This window comes from Brienomyrus brachyistius, unplaced genomic scaffold (assembly GCF_023856365.1).
Source record: "Brienomyrus brachyistius isolate T26 unplaced genomic scaffold, BBRACH_0.4 scaffold97, whole genome shotgun sequence".
Classification (NCBI taxonomy): Eukaryota; Metazoa; Chordata; class Actinopteri; order Osteoglossiformes; family Mormyridae; genus Brienomyrus; species Brienomyrus brachyistius.
Window position 1 is genome coordinate 570,013 of NW_026042372.1, and position 22,118 is coordinate 592,130.

General features: G+C 47.1%; 2 protein-coding genes across 2 annotated transcripts in view; both read left to right on the forward strand.

The window, feature by feature from the left end:
• Positions 1-12,219, forward strand: part of LOC125727423 (E3 ubiquitin-protein ligase rnf213-alpha-like) — a 36,082-nt gene extending 23,863 nt beyond the window's left edge. The window contains exons 19-27 of the mRNA XM_049004104.1: positions 250-477; positions 2,241-2,322; positions 2,542-2,785; positions 2,880-3,030; positions 3,528-3,693; positions 4,347-4,438; positions 5,312-5,527; positions 5,817-5,955; positions 12,146-12,219. Of these exons, the coding sequence (XP_048860061.1) occupies positions 250-477; positions 2,241-2,322; positions 2,542-2,600 (369 nt within the window). The 3' untranslated portion in view covers positions 2,601-2,785; positions 2,880-3,030; positions 3,528-3,693; ... (2 more) ...; positions 5,817-5,955; positions 12,146-12,219. The remainder of the gene's footprint in view (positions 1-249; positions 478-2,240; positions 2,323-2,541; positions 2,786-2,879; positions 3,031-3,527; positions 3,694-4,346; positions 4,439-5,311; positions 5,528-5,816; positions 5,956-12,145) is intronic.
• An 895-nt stretch (positions 12,220-13,114) lies between these two features.
• Positions 13,115-18,781, forward strand: LOC125727434 (E3 ubiquitin-protein ligase rnf213-alpha-like). The gene is made up of 5 exons (XM_049004145.1): positions 13,115-13,207; positions 13,332-13,529; positions 13,811-13,900; positions 17,808-17,974; positions 18,285-18,781. The coding sequence occupies exons 1-5, from the start codon at positions 13,121-13,123 to the stop codon at positions 18,436-18,438; spliced, it is 696 nt and encodes a 231-aa protein (XP_048860102.1). The 5' UTR covers positions 13,115-13,120; the 3' UTR covers positions 18,439-18,781.
• The last annotated feature ends 3,337 nt before the right edge of the window (positions 18,782-22,118 follow it).

Sequence of the window (22,118 nt, forward strand, 5' to 3'; positions counted from 1 at the left end):
TTTCCCCCTCCGGTTTTCCAAAGACATGCTGAGGCTAATTGGAGTTGCTAAACTGCCCATAGGTATGCATGTGTGAGTGAATGGTGTGTGAGTGTGCCCTGCAATGGGCTGGCCCCCCATCCTGGGTTGTTCCCTGCCTCGTGCCGATTGCTTCTGGGATAGGCTCCCCGCGCGACTGGAGAATGGATGGATGGAATAAACTGTAATCACTGTAAGAACTCACTCATACACTCTTTCTCTTACTCATAGATCTCTGGGATTAAAAAGCACCGTGAAACAGATGAGAAATGGAAGGTAGCAGCGCAGATCTGTGACAGAATGAGTGAGGACCATCTGAAAGGGGTGGCAGAGGAGCTGGCCCTTCATGCTTCCAGCTTGGCTCACTTGGTGCTTCATACTGCACTGGTGGCCCACCTGTCCTCCAAGCCTGAGATGCACCTTCTCAGAGCTCTCTGCTTCCACCCAAGCAGTACTGAGGTTTGTGCCACAATGCATGTTTTACTGTTGAACATTTACATATGTGATATTTTGTATTCCTTGGCAAAAAGTATGGAAAATATGGCAAATATTGGGTGGTGGCTTCTGCTGTCAGTTCCCTCAGACAGATGAGATGGACAGGGACGTGCAGTTTGAATGTTTAAGAATGCCTTTCATAAAATAGTTAACAACAGCAAACCTGGGGAAAGGAAATGCATCCACACACCTGCCAAAACCAGTGAAGTAGGATACCCCCCTCCCCAACCAACAAAACCAGGAACATGAGTTTTCGTCTGCATGCATTTATATGTGCATATATATGTGTATAGGGGGTTGGTAAAGTATTATTCAGGTTTGTGATTCTCTGGTTACCATAGTTTCCTCCAGCAGTCCAAAGGTATGTCATTAGGTGCGCCTGTACATGTAAGCTTCCCTTAGCATGTGATTACCTATGGACCTGTGATGGACTGGCAACCCATCCGGGGCGTCCCCTGCCTTGGGTCCTGTGATGGACTGGCAACCCATCCGGGATGTCCCCTGCCTTGGGTCCTGTGATGGACTGGCACCCCATCCGGGGCGTCCCCTGCCTTGGGTCCTGTGATGGACTGGCAACCCATCCGGGGCGTCCCCTGCCTTGGGTCCTGTGATGGACTGGCAACCCATCCGGGGCGTCCCCTGCCTTGGGTCCTGTGATGGACTGGCACCCCATCCGGGGCGTCCCCTGCCTTGGGTCCTGTGATGGACTGGCACCCCATCCGGGGCGTCCCCTGCCTTGGGTCCTGTGATGGACTGGCAACCCATCCGGGATGTCCCCTGCCTTGGGTCCTGTGATGGACTGGCATCCCATCCGGGGCGTCCCCTGCCTTGGGTCCTGTGATGGACTGGCACCCCATCCGGGGCGGCCCCTGCCTTGGGTCCTGTGATGGACTGGCACCCCATCCGGGGCGTCCCCTGCCTTGGGTCCTGTGATGGACTGGCACCCCATCCGGGGCGTCCCCTGCCTTGGGTCCTGTGATGGACTGGCATCCCATCCGGGGCGTCCCCTGCCTTGGGTCCTGTGATGGACTGGCATCCCATCCGGGGCGTCCCCTGCCTTGGGTCCTGTGATGGACTGGCATCCCATCCGGGGCGTCCCCTGCCTTGGGTCCTGTGATGGACTGGCACCCCATCCGGGGCGGCCCCTGCCTTGGGTCCTGTGATGGACTGGCACCCCATCCGGGGCGTCCCCTGCCTAGGGTCCTGTGATGGACTGGCACCCCATCCGGGGCGTCCCCTGCCTTGGGTCCTGTGATGGACTGGCACCCCATCCGGGGCGTCCCCTGCCTTGGGTCCTGTTATGGACTGGCACCCCATCCGGGGCGTCCCCTGCCTTGGGTCCTGTGATGGACTGGCACCCCATCCGGGGCGTCCCCTGCCTTGGGTCCTGTTATGGACTGGCACCCCATCCGGGGCGTCCCCTGCCTTGGGTCCTGTTATGGACTGGCACCCCATCCGGGGCGTCCCCTGCCTTGGGTCCTGTTATGGACTGGCACCCCATCCGGGGCGTCCCCTGCCTTGGGTCCTGTGATGGACTGGCATCCCATCCGGGGCGGCCCCTGCCTTGGGTCCTGTGCTTCCTGGAATAGGATCCAGGCTCACCGTCACTGCACAACTGGCTATAATTTGGATGGAGTATTTTTAAATGTATTCATTGTTGAATGAGTCCTGCATTTGCCAGGCATTAGATCTGTAATTTCCTATGCAGATATTTCTGATTTTGACAGAATTGGTTCCTCCCCACGATGCCTGATCTGGTGCATTATACAGCGGAATGGGAGGAAACGGCAAAAAGGGGAAAAGCTTGGAGTAAGTATTACAGTAATATTACTTTGTCACAGCATTCTTCAGTTCTCCAGTACTGTATATATATAGTACAGTTCAATGTTTTTTCATCTTACGACACAAAAAGAAGACTGTCACGTGCTTATGTGGTAATTGTAAGTCTGAGATTAATTAGTTGATAAGTTGTATGTTAATTCATGTATAAATGTAAATATTATTTGTTTTTTGTGTACACAAATACAGAATGCAGCTGTGGTGAAATATTCCTCATTGAAAATGTAGGTGTATCTCCTCCACAGTAAATGTTCTTATTTGTATTTGAATTTACAGTTTTATAATATTCCATATAAAGAGTGCTTTCTTAGTTCATAATTTTTTTCAATTTCTTCCAGTGTGGGAGACCGAATGAAGTAGCCGAATGTCCACGCTGTGGGAGTCCTGTTGGTGGGCTTCAGCATAAAGCTGAGAAAGGTTTCACAGAGGTTACGTAAGTACAAATAAGAATAATGAGCTTCTGTAACTGCAGATTCAGCAGGTTGATTGACTATCCCTCTACATGTGTGTCTTTACCCAAAATCCAGGGAGCAGGATGAAAAGGGACACATCCTAGGAGATCCCAGTAAAAGGAGATCACTGGAGGACTCCGAAAGGGGTTTGTCTGGTGCAGCCTTCAATTTGGCAAGAGCCCTTATACATGCGTCCCTGCTGTGGGGGGCTACTGAGGACCCCGAGGTGAGTCTCTGGGGTGACATGCTGTTCCATGCAGCATGCATGTCTTGGTCTGGGCCTTTGTGTCTGCAAATAAATATATGTTACTTACATTGTGCCCATTTGGATCTCAGAACAGATTTTCACAAGAATAACTCATTTTTAGAAATGAAGTAATAATTATTTGCTGCTAATAAAAATAGAGTCTAATATACTAGTGGCTATAACGTAATATTCAAATAATCTTTATTATTATTACATTTATGTAATATTAATATTATACAGTTATAAAGTAAGATTCCACAGATGTCATTTACATATTTATTTATTCATTTATACATGTTCACAATTAAATGGCAGTGTGTGTCTGTGTGAGCCCTGTGAGTATCTGACATCCTCCCCAGATCACAGACACTCTGGATGGATGAATGAATAATGGATGTAATTGTGGATGGATGAATGAATAATGAATGTAATTGTATAAATGAAGTTGGACGTTTTGTTGATGTTTGTGTATTTAGGCGGTTAAAGGTATTGTGAAGAATCCAGAGGGGCCTGTTGGGAAGCACCTCTTTGATCACCTCCAGAAGGACATCGATCTGCTTGCTAAAGCCACTGCGAAAAATGCTGAAGAGGCTGAAATGACAGTTCACCTCTTCCTGAAGTACATCATGGAGAGCAGTTCTGGTAAATGTGGTTCTGTTTCGCTCCTCTGTTTCACTGTTAGATGAGTCCAGAGAGCAATGGAACACCAATGAAGGTGATGTTTAGCTCAGACCCTGAGCTATGCATGCCTTTTTTCTTCCCCAATCATTTAGTTACAAAATTCATAAACTGTTTTAAAAGTCATTCAATAGGTATAAATTATAACAAATTATCGCACCACAATTTAGCACGAGACTAATTTACAAGGTACAATTTTATTTTTTCTTTCCTTACAAGTATGAATTTCTAATGAAACCTTATTAAACAGCTGTTATCCAGAACAAACACAAGTATATACCGTGGTTCCCCAGGTCCTCCCCAGTGTCCCAGTTTGAATGCAACCACCATAGAGCTGTTACTTAATTCCTAGTTCTTTTTTCAATAGACCATAATGTATTTCTTCCCTTTAAAGAACCAACAGAACTCTCAAAATTATGGCTTATTCTTTCAGAAAATTTTCATGTAGATTTTAAGACACATGAGTTTAGTTTTGAGTTTATTTATCCAAATATCTTCCAGTTGCTTATCCTAGAGAGGGATGCATGGAGGTTTTGTTGTTCTCTGTAATGAATTTAAAGTATCTTAAGTGTCTATTTATTTATTCATTTACTTACTTACTTACTTATTTATTTCAGATGATACTGGAAGCCGTATCCTAACAGAAACGAGAGACAAAAGGAGCCAATGGGAAGACAATTTCTGGAAAACAACACAGAAATTCTTTGTGGTACAAATAATTTGGATATACAGTGATTACTTACGTTCATATCCCTGTTGTGAATTGAGCCCACAAGCTGGGATTGACCCAGTGTATCCATGTTGAATGCTCATCAGTAGAGATGTCCTTCACCTCAGGCCCTCTAGTTATAACCTTGGTCATCTGGCAATTCCCATACCTTAAACCCTGTTCACCTGAGTAGATATGGCTGACAGGTGACCAAGATCTCGATAGGTGATTACTGTCTGAATATCATGCTCTGTAGCCAAATGAATATCTGGTTCTGTACCTGGCCTGTGTTCCTGATTACTGGTCGAGACCCAAAAGGGTCCTGTCCTAAACTGGAGCAGTTTGTTGTTAAATTATGGGACATTTCCCCTGACTGTGCTCCAGCTCATACATAAGCGTAATAGTGAGGTACTAATGTAAGTGGGGTACTAATGTAAGTGGGGTGGCATGCTGATGCTGTGGTTAGCACTGTTACCTCACACCTTTGAGGCCTGGGTTCATGTCTCCACCAGTGTTCCATGTGTTTGCTTGATCTCCTCATGTTGTCACGGGGTTTTCTCCAGGTCCTTCTCCTCCCACAGTATAAAAATTGCTGAAGTTCATTGGAGTTATCAAATTTCCCATCAGTGTGAATGGTGTGGGGGGGCTGCTCCCTGCCTTTCACCTGTAGGCTCCAGATAGGATCCAGACCCCACACAACACTGAATAGGACAAGCATTTAGGAAAATGCTTTGATTAATGAAAGCATGTAAAATGTATATACTCTCAGAAAAACAAGTAATATGTATACACTATAGAATACCTATTTTTTTTGTCCTGCTACCAGGAGTGTAACTACATGATCTTTAGTTTCTGTTTATCATTATCTTCCAGAATATTGATGAAAAACTATCAGATGCATATCTACATATTTACATATCTACATATCCACAAGTATCTAAGCTGGAAGACTACCAAACGGCCAACATTTTTACTCGACCTCAAATGTGGAAATTTGAGCATAAACTCAGCATTCAACTCCTGACTCATCTAGTTGAACAGGACAATGGCAAGAAAAACCACCCCATCCTCCTGAAACTTCTCAAAAAGGTATATTACTTGTAATGCGTTTGGTAAAGTGAAAACAATCCAATTGTAGGAAGTCTTCAAACATCATGCTCCAACTTTTACTGTAGCCATCTTTACAACATGTTTCCTTATCCGGTACCATGGATATCTTATTTTGGGGGTTATCAAAACATGTATTAATAATTAGCTTGGGATGGATCACAGTAGATTTATAAGAAAGATTCAATTTCAGTATACAGTATGGTTTAATATTTGTATTTCTACTTGGTTTAATTATTTGCCAATGGAATGTATTTTCTTTTTATTTTAGCATGGCCATATACAGAAAATACAATATTTGCCTCAGATCCTGAATTTACAACAAAAACTGGTCAGTTTCTTCCAATACAAAGACTTACAAAAATGGAGAGAAGTGTCCATTGAAGAGTTCATAAAGAGCCTGGATGAAGGTACCTCGCATTTTACCATATATAGTATACTATATATGCCCACATAGCCAATAGGTAATTTGTTCATTTTTTACGGAGGGGACAGCCAATCAGGGCACACCCCTGACTACACACAACTAATCAATTGACTACACACAACCAATCAACATGCACACTGAAGTAAAATGTAAAAAGTACATTGTTTCTGGACATCTTAACGTGTGTGAAATATCTAATTATGTGAGGGTAAACAAACCTGCAAGAATTTGATTTGGTTCCATAATCCCATCCATACTAGATTAAGAAGTTCCATCCTTCATCAATAAGCAGTCAGTATGAAAAACAGCAGTGAACTCCCTCTGTAGATAAAAAGGTCTGCATTTCAGCAGCAGAAATTCTCAGTCATTTGTGCAGTGCTTGCTGACGATCTGAACATCTGAACACCACCTGTTGTTGATGTAAATGCAAACATCGCTGCCTTTTCTCTTTTCGGACACCGCTGCACGGTCCACACGGTAGATGTAGTGCGTTTGCAGATTGACCACTGAGCCTGGTGTATTACCCGATAACCAGGTTAGTGAGAAAAGTACACCAGTCTCAATTTGCCGCTGGGTTGTGTAGGAATTATTACTCGTAGCTCAGGTAAATTTTTATATCTCCACCAATATGCTCTGAAATTAATTAAACTTTAATTTATTATTTAATGATGTTTATTAACTAATTGTTATTCCAAATGGCTGGTTCCTCCAAACTCAATGGCGAATCCCCGTGAGTTGCTTAATGTGAGACTTACATGGGATTCACTAGTTACCAGTATCGCTTAGTAACCTGGGTTAGTAGGCTCGTCCAGCGAGCCGCATCACCAGGTAATGTAAATAATCGGTAGCGAAGCTCCCCTCACGGCCGATGAGAGAGAGTCTTGCGATATTTCAGGCGAGTTTGAGGTTTCAAAGCTTAGTAGCCAGATCGCATAGAGGCAGGACTATTGTGAGCACTCAGGGACGGAGGCTGAAGTTGTGTAAAAGACATGAATTTATTCCTAATTAACACTACAACTAACATAAGACAGACATTACACTTAACACAAACAACAAACACAAAATAACGGAATAGAAACAATGTAATTATGGAAATGAAATGACCAGATTTGAATGAGTAACCTTAAAAGGGAAATACTGTTCTGCAAATCAAGCACAGTTTGCGGAAAGATGATTATAAAGTCATATAGCAGGCTAACAGAACTGCTTAGGTTGTTAGAATGAAAGGAAGCTGGTTTACTTGTTTGTAGAATGGAGGGGGTCTTGGCAGTAGGTTGCAGAGGTGATGAGTTGAGGGAATGGTAGCAATGGTAGGAATGGTAACCCCGCCCCCCCCACCCCTCCTCAAAACACCTACTGCGCAAAGCTATAAATTTTAAAAAGTTACAAGTTTCATTACACTGTGACCAAGAACATATTAGTACATTCCACATAACAATGATAATTTGTCAAAATTATATTATTATGCATATTATTTATGAGGCAAAAAATGTAAAAGAATATCTGCATAGATATCATTGTGATATACAATATAAATTTTAACATTATTAAATACATAAGGCACATTTTATGTATTTCTCTCATACCATATTTTTAGTGTTGAAGCTTGATATGTCAGTTGTACTCGATGGTGTTTTTAAAGGTTAAACCTGGATGAAACTGGTTTAACGATATTGCAAATTAAAAGAAAAAACACTAACTGTTCAGACATACTGTAATAACTCCTTTCATGAATTTATGGATACAGTGAGTGGTAACACTGACAGGAAAAGCCAAGGGGCTTCAGCAGGTACAGTGAGTGGTAACACTGACAGGAAAAGCCAAGGGACTTCAGCAGGTACAGTGAGTGGTAACACTGACAGGAAAAGCCAAGGGGCTTCAGCGGGTACAGTGAGTGGTAGCACTGACAGGAAAAGCCAAGGGGTTTCAGCAGGCACAGTAAGTGGCAACACTGACAGGAAAAGCCAAGGGGCTTCAGCAGGTGCAGTGAGTGGTAAAACTGACAGGAAAAGCCAAGGGGCTTCAGCAGGTACAGTGAATGGTAAAACTGACAGGAAAAGCCAAGGGGCTTCAGCAGGTACAGTGAGTGGCAGCACTGACAGGAAAAGCCAAGGGGCTTCAGCAGGTACAGTGAGTGGCAGCACTGACAGGAAAAGCCAAGGGGCTTCAGCAGGTACAGTGAGTGGTAGCACTGACAGGAAAAGCCAAGGGGCTTCAGCGGGTACAGTGAGTGGTAACACTGACAGGAAAAGCCAAGGGGCTTCAGCGGGTACAGTGAGTGGTAGCACTGACAGGAAAAGCCAAGGGGTTTCAGCAGGCACAGTGAGTGGTAAAACTGACAGGAAAAGCCAAGGGGCTTCAGCAGGTAAAGTGAGTGGTAAAACTGACAGGAAAAGCCAAGGGGCTTCAGCAGGTACAGTGAGTGGGAACACTGACAGGAAAAGCCAAGGGGCTTCAGCAGGTACAGTGAGTGGCAACACTGACAGGAAAAGCCAAGGGGCTTCAGCAGGTACAGTGAGTGGCAGCACTGACAGGAAAAGCCAAGGGGCTTCAGCAGGTACAGTGAGTGGTAAAACTGACAGGAAAAGCCAAGGGGCTTCAGCAGGTACAGTGAGTGGTAAAACTGACAGGAAAAGCCAAGGGGCTTCAGCAGGTACAGTGAGTGGTAGCATTGACAGGAAAAGCCAAGGGGCTTCAGCAGGTACAGTGAGTGGTAGCACTGACAGGAAAAGCCAAAGGGCTTCAGCAGGTACAGTGAGTGGTAAAACTGACAGGAAAAGCCAAGGGGCTTCAGCAGGTACAGTGAGTGGTAACACTGACAGGAAAAGCCAAGGGGCTTCAGCAGGTACAGTGAGTGGTAAAACTGACAGGAAAAGCCAAGGGGCTTCAGCAGGTACAGTGAGTGGTAGCACTGACAGGAAAAGCCAAGGGGCTTCAGCAGGTACAGTGAGTGGCAGCACTGACAGGAAAAGCCAAGGGGCTTCAGCAGGTACAGTGAGTGGTACCACTGACAGGAAAAGCCAAGGGGCTTCAGCGGGTACAGTGAGTGGTAGCACTGACAGGAAAAGCCAAGGGGCTTCAGCAGGTACAGTGAGTGGCAGCACTGACAGGAAAAGCCAAGGGGCTTCAGCAGGTACAGTGAGTGGTAGCACTGACAGGAAAAGCCAAGGGGCTTCAGCAGGTACAGTGAGTGGTAGCACTGACAGGAAAAGCCAAGGGGCTTCAGCAGGTACAGTGAGTGGTAGCACTGACAGGAAAAGCCAAAGGGCTTCAGCAGGTACAGTGAGTGGTAAAACTGACAGGAAACGCCAAGGGGCTTCAGCAGGTACAGTGAGTGGTAACACTGACAGGAAAAGCCAAGGGGCTTCAGCAGGCACAGTAAGTGGCAACACTGACAGGAAAAACCAAGGGGCTTCAGCAGGTACAGTGAGTGGCAGCACTGACAGGAAAAGCCAAGGGGCTTCAGCAGGTACAGTGAGTGGTAGCACTGACAGGAAAAGCCAAGGGGCTTCAGCAGGTACAGTGAGTGGTAACACTGACAGGAAAAGCCTAGGGGCTTCAGCAGGTACAGTGAGTGGTAGCACTGACAGGAAAAGCCAAGGGGCTTCAGCAGGTACAGTGAGTGGTAGCACTGACAGGAAAAGCCAAGGGGCTTCAGCAGGTACAGTGAGTGGTAACACTGACAGGAAAAGCCAAGGGGCTTCAGCAGGTACAGTGAGTGGGAACACTGACAGGAAAAGCCAAGGGGCTTCAGCAGGTACAGTGAGTGGCAACACTGACAGGAAAAGCCAAGGGGCTTCAGCAGGTACAGTGAGTGGTAAAACTGACAGGAAAAGCCAAGGGGCTTCAGCAGGTACAGTGAGTGGTAGCACTGACAGGAAAAGCCAAGGGGCTTCAGCAGGTACAGTGAGTGGTAGCACTGACAGGAAAAGCCAAGGGGCTTCAGCAGGTACAGTGAGTGGTAGCACTGACAGGAAAAGCCAAAGGGCTTCAGCAGGTACAGTGAGTGGTAAAACTGACAGGAAAAGCCAAGGGGCTTCAGCGGGTACAGTGAGTGGTAGCACTGACAGGAAAAGCCAAGGGGCTTCAGCAGGTACAGTGAATGGCGACACTGACAGGAATAGCCAAGGGGCTTCAGCAGGTACCTTGAGTGGCAGCACTGACAGGAAAAGCCAAGGGGCTTCAGCAGGTACAGTGAGTGGTAAAAATGACAGGAAAAGCCAAGGGGCTTCAGCAGGTACAGTGAGTGGTAGCACTGACAGGAAAAGCCAAGGGGCTTCAGCAGGTACAGTGAGTGGGAACACTGACAGGAAAAGCCAAGGGGCTTCAGCAGGTACAGTGAGTGGCAACACTGACAGGAAAAGCCAAGGGGCTTCAGCAGGTACAGTGAGTGGTAAAACTGACAGGAAAAGCCAAGGGGCTTCAGCAGGTACAGTGAGTGGTAGCACTGACAGGAAAAGCCAAGGGGCTTCAGCAGGTACAGTGAGTGGTAGCACTGACAGGAAAAGCCAAGGGGCTTCAGCAGGTACAGTGAGTGGTAGCACTGACAGGAAAAGCCAAAGGGCTTCAGCAGGTACAGTGAGTGGTAAAACTGACAGGAAAAGCCAAGGGGCTTCAGCGGGTACAGTGAGTGGTAGCACTGACAGGAAAAGCCAAGGGGCTTCAGCAGGTACAGTGAATGGCGACACTGACAGGAAAAGCCAAGGGGCTTCAGCAGGTACAGTGAGTGGCAGCACTGACAGGAAAAGCCAAGGGGCTTCAGCAGGTACAGTGAGTGGTAAAAATGACAGGAAAAGCCAAGGGGCTTCAGCAGGTACAGTGAGTGGTAAAACTGACAGGAAAAGCCAAGGGGCTTCAGCAGGTGCAGTGAGTGGTAACACTGACAGGAAAAGCCAAGGGGCTTCAGCAGGCACAGTTAGTGGCAACACTGACAGGAAAAGCCAAGGGGCTTCAGCAGGTACAGTGAGTGGCAGCACTGACAGGAAAAGCCAAGGGGCTTCAGCAGGTACAGTGAGTGGTAGCACTGACAGGAAAAGCCAAGGGGCTTCAGCAGGTACAGTGAGTGGTAAAACTGACAGGAAAAGCCAAGGGGCTTCAGCAGGTACAGTGAGTGGTAACACTGACAGGAAAAGCCAAGGGGCTTCAGCAGGTACAGTGAGTGGTAACACTGACAGGAAAAGCCAAGGGGCTTCAGCAGGTACAGTGAGTGGTAGCACTGACAGGAAAAGCCAAGGGGCTTCAGCAGGTACAGTGAGTGGCAACACTGACAGGAAAAGCCAAGGGGCTTCAGCAGGTACAGTGAGTGGTAAAACTGACAGGAAAAGCCAAGGGGCTTCAGCAGGTACAGTGAGTGGTAGCACTGACAGGAAAAGCCAAGGGGCTTCAGCAGGTACAGTGAGTGGTAGCACTGACAGGAAAAGCCAAGGGGCTTCAGCAGGTACAGTGAGTGGTAGCACTGACAGGAAAAGCCAAAGGGCTTCAGCAGGTACAGTGAGTGGTAAAACTGACAGGAAAAGCCAAGGGGCTTCAGCGGGTACAGTGAGTGGTAGCACTGACAGGAAAAGCCAAGGGGCTTCAGCAGGTACAGTGAATGGCGACACTGACAGGAAAAGCCAAGGGGCTTCAGCAGGTACAGTGAGTGGCAGCACTGACAGGAAAAGCCAAGGGGCTTCAGCAGGTACAGTGAGTGGTAAAAATGACAGGAAAAGCCAAGGGGCTTCAGCAGGTACAGTGAGTGGTAAAACTGACAGGAAAAGCCAAGGGGCTTCAGCAGGTACAGTGAGTGGTAAAACTGACAGGAAAAGCCAAGGGGCTTCAGCAGGTGCAGTGAGTGGTAACACTGACAGGAAAAGCCAAGGGGCTTCAGCAGGCACAGTTAGTGGCAACACTGACAGGAAAAGCCAAGGGGCTTCAGCAGGTACAGTGAGTGGCAGCACTGACAGGAAAAGCCAAGGGGCTTCAGCAGGTACAGTGAGTGGTAGCACTGACAGGAAAAGACAAGGGGCTTCAGCAGGTACAGTGAGTGGTAACACTGACAGGAAAAGCCAAGGGGCTTCAGCAGCTCCCTTTTCTGTGCAGTCTGCTCTCTCCTGGTCAGTAGCATGTATGGGCAGCTTCCTTTGTCAGTAAGCATGTGCATGACTGTTTTTCATTTGCATTACATGGATGTTTAGATGAAGCACCAGCCTTTTCAGAACATGTCAGGATCTTGCTGAAGATCTGGGACTATTTACAGGAGAGTCGTAAGTCATCTGCTTTTCCGGCTTGCACTGACATGCACTGCAAAGTCTTTTGGTGACACTGCAGGCACATGTTCGAAGAATTTAATATAATCAGGAATTCTAATATATGTTATGCCTTAGACTAAAGCGCTGTCATTATCCATCTGATCTGGAAAATGGAGAAAAAAACACATGATGTAACCTGCATTAGGAAAAGTGCCTGGGAATCCTTTAAATCATTGTGCAATTTGTGTTACAGATGAGAGGATTCCAGACAACTTGAAACACAGAAACACAAAACATCTGAATATTCTTGATCTCCTGCCCAGCGATCAGTCCATAACCCACTGGATTACAGAGTTCCTCATCAAAACACAGAATGACTGTATCTCCAGTGCTGAAACTCAGGGAAATGGGTAAGTGAAAATAAGAGAATAGATTTATCTAGGTCTTTTGTGATGTGTAGTTTGTAGATCATGGACTGAAAAATTCACGTAATTTTCAGACAATAAATTAGTAATTGTAATGTACATTTGATATATATTATTTTAATTATTATGCAGAGAAATCAAAACTGAGGAAATTAAGCCTTTCCATGTAATTATCTGCAATCCTGAGGAGGATTTCCTTGAAATTGCAATATCAAACACTGACTATGCATTCAATGACGATGGAACCCAGAGCACAAATTATAACTTTAAGACCTTGGAGAATTTGTTGGTGAAGCGTTTCATCACTGACAAACCATGTATTAACTTAACAGTGAGTAAAGTCTCCTAACGAACACTCAAAAAAAATGTAATACCCCTATAGATATGAAGCTAGAGTTAAATTTTAGGTAACACTTTCTATGTCATCTATAATAAACTAATTACAAACATAAACATGGTTACGGAACATGGACCCAGATGGATTGTTCATCATTATATGTTCATATTTCAGACTATGCCATCATTTGACTTAAATCCTGTGAAAGGGATGCATTTCTTCTTCAACAACTCAAAAGACAACTTGGTATGGATCATCCCCCCCCCTATTCATTATAACATTCAGAGCACAGAAACATGATTCTCTTGTAAAATCCTATTATAAGTAAATTGTGCTGTCTGTGTATTGATCATGGAATCGTCCCTCACAGGAGCCACTGAACACAGACAACAAGAATTACATAATGAATGAATTCAAAAACCTTGATGAGATTTCTGAGGCACTTTCCACTCTGAAAATCACCATTGGGTTTCTGGAGTTGTCATTTGGAGATCCAGACATGCTGCTGGTGGACTATATGAAGAAGGAACTGAGAATGGAGGATGGAGCGCGGCGTTTAAGTCTGCCGGTAGAGACCAGCAATAACACAACCTATATTTATGTGATATTCCACAATAAAAGTAACAAAAAAGTTAATTACATAATTTGGAATAGCGTCTTGGAATTAATATGGCACTTTTTAAATATGAAAACATTAAATACATTAAATGTATGAATTAGTTAATCTTTCTGCAGATGTTAATGAGTTAAACCCATTATTTTTCATGAGATATTAAGTAATATTGATAGTAGATCAATGTTATCCTTTACTGACAACTTTTACTGACATACCACTGTGGTCTGATTCAGGTTCTGCAGTCGAGCAGAGTGAAGCATATCCAGTCCCTTTGGGAAGTTCTGTCAGCACGGAGGTCCATGATCCTTGTTCAGATGAAGCAGGTATTTTTATTAATCATCCAAATAATCGATTTTTCAGCGATTACATTCGGAAAGCACTGTGTCCTGCTTGCGTTGAGCTCGGTATTTCCATATAATATGTCATCATAGATGTACAGGTATATTTATCATTTAAATATGAATTTAATGTACATATACTGCACCTAAAGTGGCAACTATGTGTTGGTATTTAATTTTCTAGGATTAATGAAAAATAATTGAATAAAAAATTCCAGTTATGGCATTACGTGTCATGCCAAACGCCGGACGGGAGATCGCTCAGGAAGCGCGAGCGATCAGGAACAGGCAGGCAGGCAGGCAGAAATCGGGGCAGACTGGGGTTTATTCAGGACAGGCACGGACATCCACTAAGACCAGTAACATCACAATGACAGACACGGAAACAGGGGAGACCAGGACTTAAACACACCAAAGCTGGGCAACATAATCAGACGGGGCTGGAAACAATCGGGGAAGCACACGTGGGTAATCAGGGGGCGTGGCACACATGAGGAGCGGATGGGTCAGGCACCACAGAACCCCCCCAAAGGCGCGCTACTCCGGGCGTGCCAGGGAGGAGGCGACGAAAGGGAGACATGAACCAGAACCTAGAAAACAAGAACCAAAACCATTAACGAGGGACCGGGAACAAGACGGAGACGCAGAACAAGGCAAGGGACAGGACGTAGGACAGGACGCGACAAAGGGTAGGAAACGCTGACAGACCAGAAAGGGCGGAACAGAGGGAACAGGAGGAACAAAAGGAGCGGGAGTGACGGGAGGGAACGTCGGGAAATCAGGAGCGGAGCGGGGCAGAACAAAGGGACCAGGAACAGAGAAAGGGGGAGCAAAGGAAGGAGGGACAGAGGCAGGGAAGAAGGGAGAGAAGGCGGAGGAACAGGGAGAAGCCCGAGGGAGCCCCAACGGGCGACGGGAGGCGGCCGGAGGGGCCGCAGCCAGCCGGGAGGCCGGAGCCGGAGGGGACCCCGGAGGGGCCGAGGAAACCAGGCGAGGGACCGAGGAAGGGGCCGAGGAGGGAGCAGGAGGGACCACCGGGGAAGGGGACGAGGAAGCAGGAGGGGACCTCGGCGAAGGTCCAGAGAGGGGGGGAGCCGCCGCAGGCGGCGATGTCCAGGGTCGGGCCGGAGGTAGAGGCCCTGCAGGCAACCGAGGAACCGCCGCCGGGGGCCCCTCAGGAGTCCGACGAGATGCCAGAGGAGAGAGAGAGGCAGGGGGACGAGGCTTCGGAGGGGGACAAGCAGGCGACTGCCGACCCGGCGGGCAAGCACCCGCAGGCGCCGAGCGAGCCACAGTGCAGGTGAGAGAGGGCGAGCCAGGGGGCTGGGCGAGCCAGGGGGCTGGGCGGGAGGGACCCCCACCCTACGTCTATGCCCTCTCCCCCTATGGGACACAGATATAAGGCCCCTTGGTCGGGGTCGGGCACGTCGGGAAGAGGAGGAAGGGAGTACCAGATGGACCCCCGAGGGGTCCCATTCGAGCTCCTTAACCTCCGAGGAGGGAGGAGCGATGCTGGAGTTCCCTGGGACCTCCTCGGGGACCGGGGCAGACAGGACAGGAGAAGGGTTCCGAGCAGGGTTCGGGCTAGGGAAGATGGCCCTTGGGGCCACAGTCACGGGAGACAGAAAAGGCGCCTCGGGTAAGGGCGCCGGGGCTTCAGACAACACTAAAAGTTCAGGTGTTGGGGTCAGAGTCACAAGAGGCAAAGTCACACAGGTAGGTAAAGGCGGTGGCGCCAGCCCGGGAGCTGCAGGCTGTTGCAGAGGGGATACCGGCCCGGGAGCTGCAGGCTGCTGCAGTGGGGGCGCCGGCCCGGGAGCTGCTGGTTGAACGTGCTGAGGGTTCGCAGGTCTGGGCGGCAGCACGCAGTCAACAGCCGGGGGTAGAGGAAGCTGCGCAGATGTAACGGACCACGGAGGCGGCTGTTCCGCCTGCGCAGATCACAGAGGCAGTGTCTGTGCGAGTAGCGCAGACGGCCATGACCGCGAAAGCTCGGAAGCGGGTCCCGCAGGTAGCGGCGGTAACTCCAGCGCGGGGTCTGCCGACAGGGGCGGTAGCTCCTGCGCGGGGTCCGCAAGCAAAGGCAGTCGCTCCGGTACGGGGTCCGCCGGTAGCGGCGGTGGCTCCAGTGCGGGGTCCGCAGCCCTCCGGAACTGGAGTAGTTGCTGCAGGTCCCCGGTGAGGCTCTCGAGCGCCGCCCAACCAGAGGCTGGAGTGAAGGTCTCAAAGCCTCTGTTTAGTCGAGCGATGAGTTGCTCGGCCTCAGGTCCCTCTGGCATCGCCGGGTCGTTCATCACCCTCACGTAGAGCCCTTGGAGGGTGAAGAACTTGTTTGCCAGAGTCATTACTTCCTCTGGCAAGGGCGAGGGGAGTGCCTCTAGAGGGACAGTTGCTGGAGGCGGGACGGTCAAGTCCCGGGAAGGGGAGACGGGCGCGTCCCTCCTCGAGGGATAGCCCTAATACTTCCCCAATTCGCCAGGCGTACGAGCTGGTAATCATACCGGTTCAGGGGCGGTTGCTGATCCGGAGCGATCGGCTCCAGCTCGGGGAACGAGGAGTGTCCTCCTCGTCGCTGCTGTAAGCCCCGATCTTCGCCAGGAAATAAGCTCCCATATGGGGTGGTTCAGGGACGGAGCCCTGGACGAGCTCCTCTCTCTCGTCCTCCCCGAGAGACCAGGGGTTGGCGAGGGAGCATGTGCCCAGTCGGATGGGCTCAGGCAGGGGCTTTCCTTTCCTCTGCTCCCTCTTTGTTTTCTTGCGGTCTGTCATTCTGTCACGGCAAACGCCGGACGGGAGATCGCTCAGGAAGCGCGAGCGATCAGGAACAGGCAGGCAGGCAGGCAGAAATCGGGGCAGACTGGGGTTTATTCAGGACAGGCACGGACATCCACTAAGACCAGTAACATCACAATGACAGACACGGAAACAGGGGAGACCAGGACTTAAATACACCAAAGCTGGGCAACATAATCGGACAGGGCTGGAAACAATCGGGGAAGCACACGTGGGTAATCAGGGGGCGTGGCACACATGAGGAGCGGACGGGTCAGGCATCACACTACGGCCATATGGTGCGATTTCCTAAGGGTGATCTCATTGCTGAGGACCCAAGCGGCTGGACCAGGCTGAGGGGACGTCCACATGACCCTTGGCTGCGGCAGATAGATGGGCATTTATGAAGGATGGGACTGGGCTGTGTGTCAGCCTGGGGGTGGGGTCGCCAACTAGGATCGCGGGGTGTTTTGTGATGTGGTGGGTGTGGCTGTACCAGTGCAGGCTCCCCAACCTGACCGGACCATAAAACTCCTTGTACAATCCTTTTGAATCTGTTGAAGTTACCTGTCATGAATGCTATGCTATGAATGAGGTACTGGGCTTACATCCAGTGATGGGATAAAGAAGTGTTCAAAACCCACAATGCGCAAAAACACCTGTGCAAAGATCAATGCCGTCCAGGCCAGGCCATGTATGTTTTTAAAATGTACTGCAGCAGAGGCAAAGAGATGTGTGTATATATACACTAGCTTATTACATCAGTAAATAATTTTGGTATGAAGTCACTGACCACATTTACTGTTGGGATGCACCTAGCTGAGGTTATGTGTACTGTTATAGAAAAGCAATGACACGTCTGACCAGTCAGATTCATGAATTCAGCAGTGCCATGGTATAAGTGCTGTCAGCCGGCAGCAGGTTTGGTCTGCTTCCGACTGGTCAGTTTATTAGTTATCATTGGGTTAGAAGGTTCACTGTAGTATCACCCTCTGAGGCTTTAAAGCCTCTTTCTGGGTATCATACGGCACATATTGCAAGTCATGTGAAGTTCAAATCTGGAGATCTTGTACTAAAAAGGAATCTGATTCACTGGATCTTGATCTCACTTTTGTTTCAGAATCCATTTTACATGATTGATGAACAGTTTCACATTCGCCTCACCGAGAAAGACATGGATGAACTGGCATCTCAGTTGTCAAGATTTAGAAACATTGATTTGTTTATCACTGAACTTCATGACATGATAATGAACATGGAGATGAATGAAATTAAACCAGTTTGGACGTAAGAATATTGTATTTTTATCATTTAATTTTACCTTCACTTATTTCCTATTTGACTCATTAAATTGTTGTATATTTAGATATCATGACTGAAAGTTTCACATTTTCTAAAAATGATACTTCCTTTTATGCCAGTCATGCTTTTCACATTTAAATATAATATGTTTTACAGCATAGATTTTTTATTTTACATATATAGTTATTATTCCTTCCTTGATAGACTGTATCTATCCCTCCATCTTTCACGTGTTTGTCCTGCACAGTTTGCTGGGGCTTTGCTGTAATGTCAGTTATTCACTTTTATAACACAGTATCATGGAGACATTTACGGCTTTCTTGGAGAGGAAGGAGATGGACGATGAGTGCATCAAGCGCCTGCTGAATCCACTCAGAGAACTTGGAGACCTGAAGATGGAAAACATCTTAGCTCTGTGGAAACTAGTAGTGGAGAGAAGAACAGCATAAAGCAGACCAGCAATCAGAGTGTGTGTAATGGGATTAGCTTTAGATTAAATGTGATTAGATTCGTTTAAAAACATAAGAATGTCCCCTATTGTAAACGTGAAACTTACATTTAATGATCATGGTAATACAGAGAAGATCAAACCAATCGCATACTGTGTTTTCAACATTAACCTTCTCCATTGCTCTTATTCAAAGTAAAATAATTACTGTGTGGCAAGTAGCAAACAAGGTCTTTCCCAAGAACCTTTATTTTTTCAGTTTGCTTTGCCTTTGAATGCTTACTTTGAATGAATGCATCTGGATGGTTACATTTTATATGTGATCTTGCTATCATTTATATACATATTTTTATTATAAATCATATTAATCAGAATACACATTTCTGCTTGCTTTACCTGGCTGTTGATTTTAATTACAATTTCAGTTATTACTTGGCCCTTGATGCGTGAACTTGCTCATTGTGTCATTTTAACTTGCATTTATCCTTTCTTAAAACAGTAAAAACTCTTAATTTTATTCGTTATTTTATGAGCTAACATACTTCTCTCTGCTTTTGATGGGCTCCTCTTTTTGTTAGACCTTCCAAGTATTTCAGAAATAAAATTGATCTTTCAAAACCCGTTTTTCTGTTTTATCAAGCATATAGCTGCTTTTTATTGACTTGGTACAGGAGCTGCAATCCATAATGCTGAGCATCACCCTACATCAGTAGGACAGTATAAGAATGACCCCTAGAAACAGTGAGAGAGAGAGGTGAACACTACCGTTCAGAAGGTGGGAATCTACAGATCAGGGTTTCAAGGCTGGGTAGAGGCCAACCTCATCTGTTCATTTGTATTCATTGGTTGTTGATCGGGGGCGGCATGGTGGTGCAGTGGTTAGCACTGTTGCCTCACACCTCTGGGACCCAGGTTCGAGTCTCCACCTGGGTTACATGTGTGTGGAGTTTGCATGTTCTCCCCATGTCGTCGTGGGGTTTCCTCCGGGTACTCCGGTTTCCCTCCACAGTCCAAAAACATGCTGAGGCTAATTGGAGTCGCTAAATTGCCCATAGGTGTGCATGTGTGAGTGAATGGTGTGTGAGTGTGCCCTGCGATGGGCTGGCCCCCCATCCTGGGTTGTTCCCTGCCTTGTGCCCATTGCTTCCGGGATAGGCTCCGGACCCCCCGTGACCCAATAGGATAAGTGGTTTGGAAAATGGATGGATATGAATTGATTTTATTCCCTTATGTATTTATGTGTTGTTTATGAGGAACCACACATGATTTTGGTGTTCATGGCCCTTGTGTTGATGTGAGCTGCCTAGGCCTTTTTATTGTCCACGTGTGAACTTTAGTCGGGTGTTTTAGCGGAGTGTGAAGTGTTTTCCCAAGTGTTTTAGAGATTGATGTGCTGAGGTCATTGTGTGGGGGGTTGCTGTGTTGCCTGGGTGCTCTATTCACTTATTGGGTCAGGGACACTGAATTGTGGAATCCTGGTAATAAAGGCTTATTGCTATATCTCTGTTGTGAGCTGTTTCTTATACCTGGTGCCCAGTATAGTCGAGTCACAAACCTGCATCATTGGGGAGAAGTGATCCTCTCTTACAACTTGGCGTAGTTTCGGCAGTCTTGGCTTCTGGCCACAGGTTTAGGAAATGTCTCAAGAACAGCCTTCAATCTCTAGGTCAGAGGACAGACAAAGGTCAAATCCTAATGTGGTTATGTTTCCTTTCATGCTGGGGGCACCATGGAGCCCGAAATTTGCAGGAGAACCTGCAAACCAGGGGATAGGCTTTCAGGAGTGGGTGAGAAATCAAAAAATGTTGGATATGCAACCCCTATCTGAAAATCAGAAAGTGGCTGTTATTATAAGTAACTTAGAAGGGGAGGCAAAACGTGAGGTATTGGCTTTAGAAAGTGGGGAACGCGAAACAGCAGGGCAGATTTTAACCTTTTTGGAAGGTGTGTATGGGGACAGTGTGCCTGTTGCTGTAATGCGCTCTGAGGTTTTCTCTCATAAGCAGAAACCAGGAGGCAGTTTGCTTTGGCACTACGGGAGCTGGGCAATCGCCTGTCAAGGAGAGAAGATTCCACTAATACGGGACATGTGTTACGAGGTCAGTTCATTGGAGGGTTGCTGGATTCAGGTCTGCGTAGGGGTCTTAGAGGAAGGGTAAGATTGGAACCAAATATCTCTTTTTCAGAAATAAAGCATGAAGCGGTTATACGGGCTGAAGAGTGGGAAGGTTCTGCACAGGCTGGAGTAGCAGCAGTCCAAGTAAGTAATGTAAAGCCTGCGTGGGATTTTGCTAAATTACAGGAAGAGATTAAACAGGATGTACTTATTCAGGTGAGAGGGGAAATGAAAGATATGGTATCTGGATTAATACAGGAAATTAGAGAGGGTTTGCAAGTAGCGGGAGGACAGCGTGAAGGTTCCATAAGCGTTACAAGAGTGAGAGAGAGTGGTAGACAAAGGGTAAATGTGTTTGATGACTCGGGGAGACCAATCTGTCGCCGGTGTAAAAGGGTGGGACATATTGAGAGAAGATGCCGGGCAGTAGGATCCATGGAGGAGCCTTTAAACTAGAACCGCCCTCTGTTAAGGCCCAAACAGTGGGGAATGGGGTTGGTGGCCAGGAGATTCATAGCAATGATATAGTGGGTCAATGTCCAGTGGCCGAAGTGTTAATAAATGGTATTAAAACACAGTGTTTGATACGGGGTCACAAGTTACGACATTGACAGAGTTATTTTAAAGAACATTTTGAGGTAGGAGGCCCACAGGTGCAGCAGCCCATTCAAAAGCTTAATTTAATTACAGCTAATGGATTAAGGATCCCCTATATAGGATATATTGAGGTAAATCTTTCTATCTGTGGCCAAGTCATACATAATAAAGGAGTTTTGATCGTGAAAGATACAGGGTTTCAGTCATGTCCAGGGCTAATTGGTATGAATGTTATAGAACAGTGTCATGATTTGTTACCAAATTTGGGTGGACGTATGTAGAGGGAGTTAGTGAGGCCCCAGAAGCAAGAATGTGGCAACAAACCTTTGTATTGTGTGATAATCTGAGAATTTTCAAGGCAAACTGGGATTTTAGGAGCAGTTTATTGGCCAAAGGGCGGGTGCATTAATGTGCCGGCCATGTCGGAAGTGGTTTTGGAGGCTTGTACTTCTCCACGGCCTAATGGGAAGGATTCTGTGGGGTTAGTTGAACCAGCTGCAGGAATGGGGTTGCCGGGACAGTTGTTATTGGCCCGTTCCTTAAGTACGGTGGTAAAGGGACGTGTAAAGGTTAGAGTCGTAAATTTGGCTCTAGAGTTGGTTAAATTGGTTGGGCGAGTTACATTGGGAGTGATTCATGAGGTGGAAGTTTGTCAAAAAAGGGGACAAGGAGAGTTGGAAGTGCAGCCAGTGGATGAGGCGACTGTAGAGGTGGGTGTTAGACAATGTACAGTGGAAAGGGAAGAGAGAGAAGGGACTGCGTTCCTGGGGGAGCGCCCCTTGATCCAGGTCAGTTCTCAGTAGAGCAGCAGAGAAAGATTAAGGACCTGTTGGTTAAACATTATGGGGTGTTTTCACAGCATGAGGAGGATTATGGGTATACAGATAAAGTATTGCATGTGATCCCAACAGGTACAACAGCTCCTATTAGGGTGCGATATAGGCGGATTCCTCCTAAGCTCTACCAGG

Bases quoted from the DNA above. Each gene is read 5' to 3' on its own strand.
- LOC125727434 (XM_049004145.1), top strand. From the start codon at position 13,121: ATGTTCATATTTCAGACTATGCCATCATTTGACTTAAATCCTGTGAAA. The intron at 13,530-13,810 runs GTAGAGACCAGC...GGTCTGATTCAG, and splicing joins CGCGGCGTTTAAGTCTGCCG to GTTCTGCAGTCGAGCAGAGT. The intron at 17,975-18,284 runs GTAAGAATATTG...TTTATAACACAG, and splicing joins GAAATTAAACCAGTTTGGAC to TATCATGGAGACATTTACGG.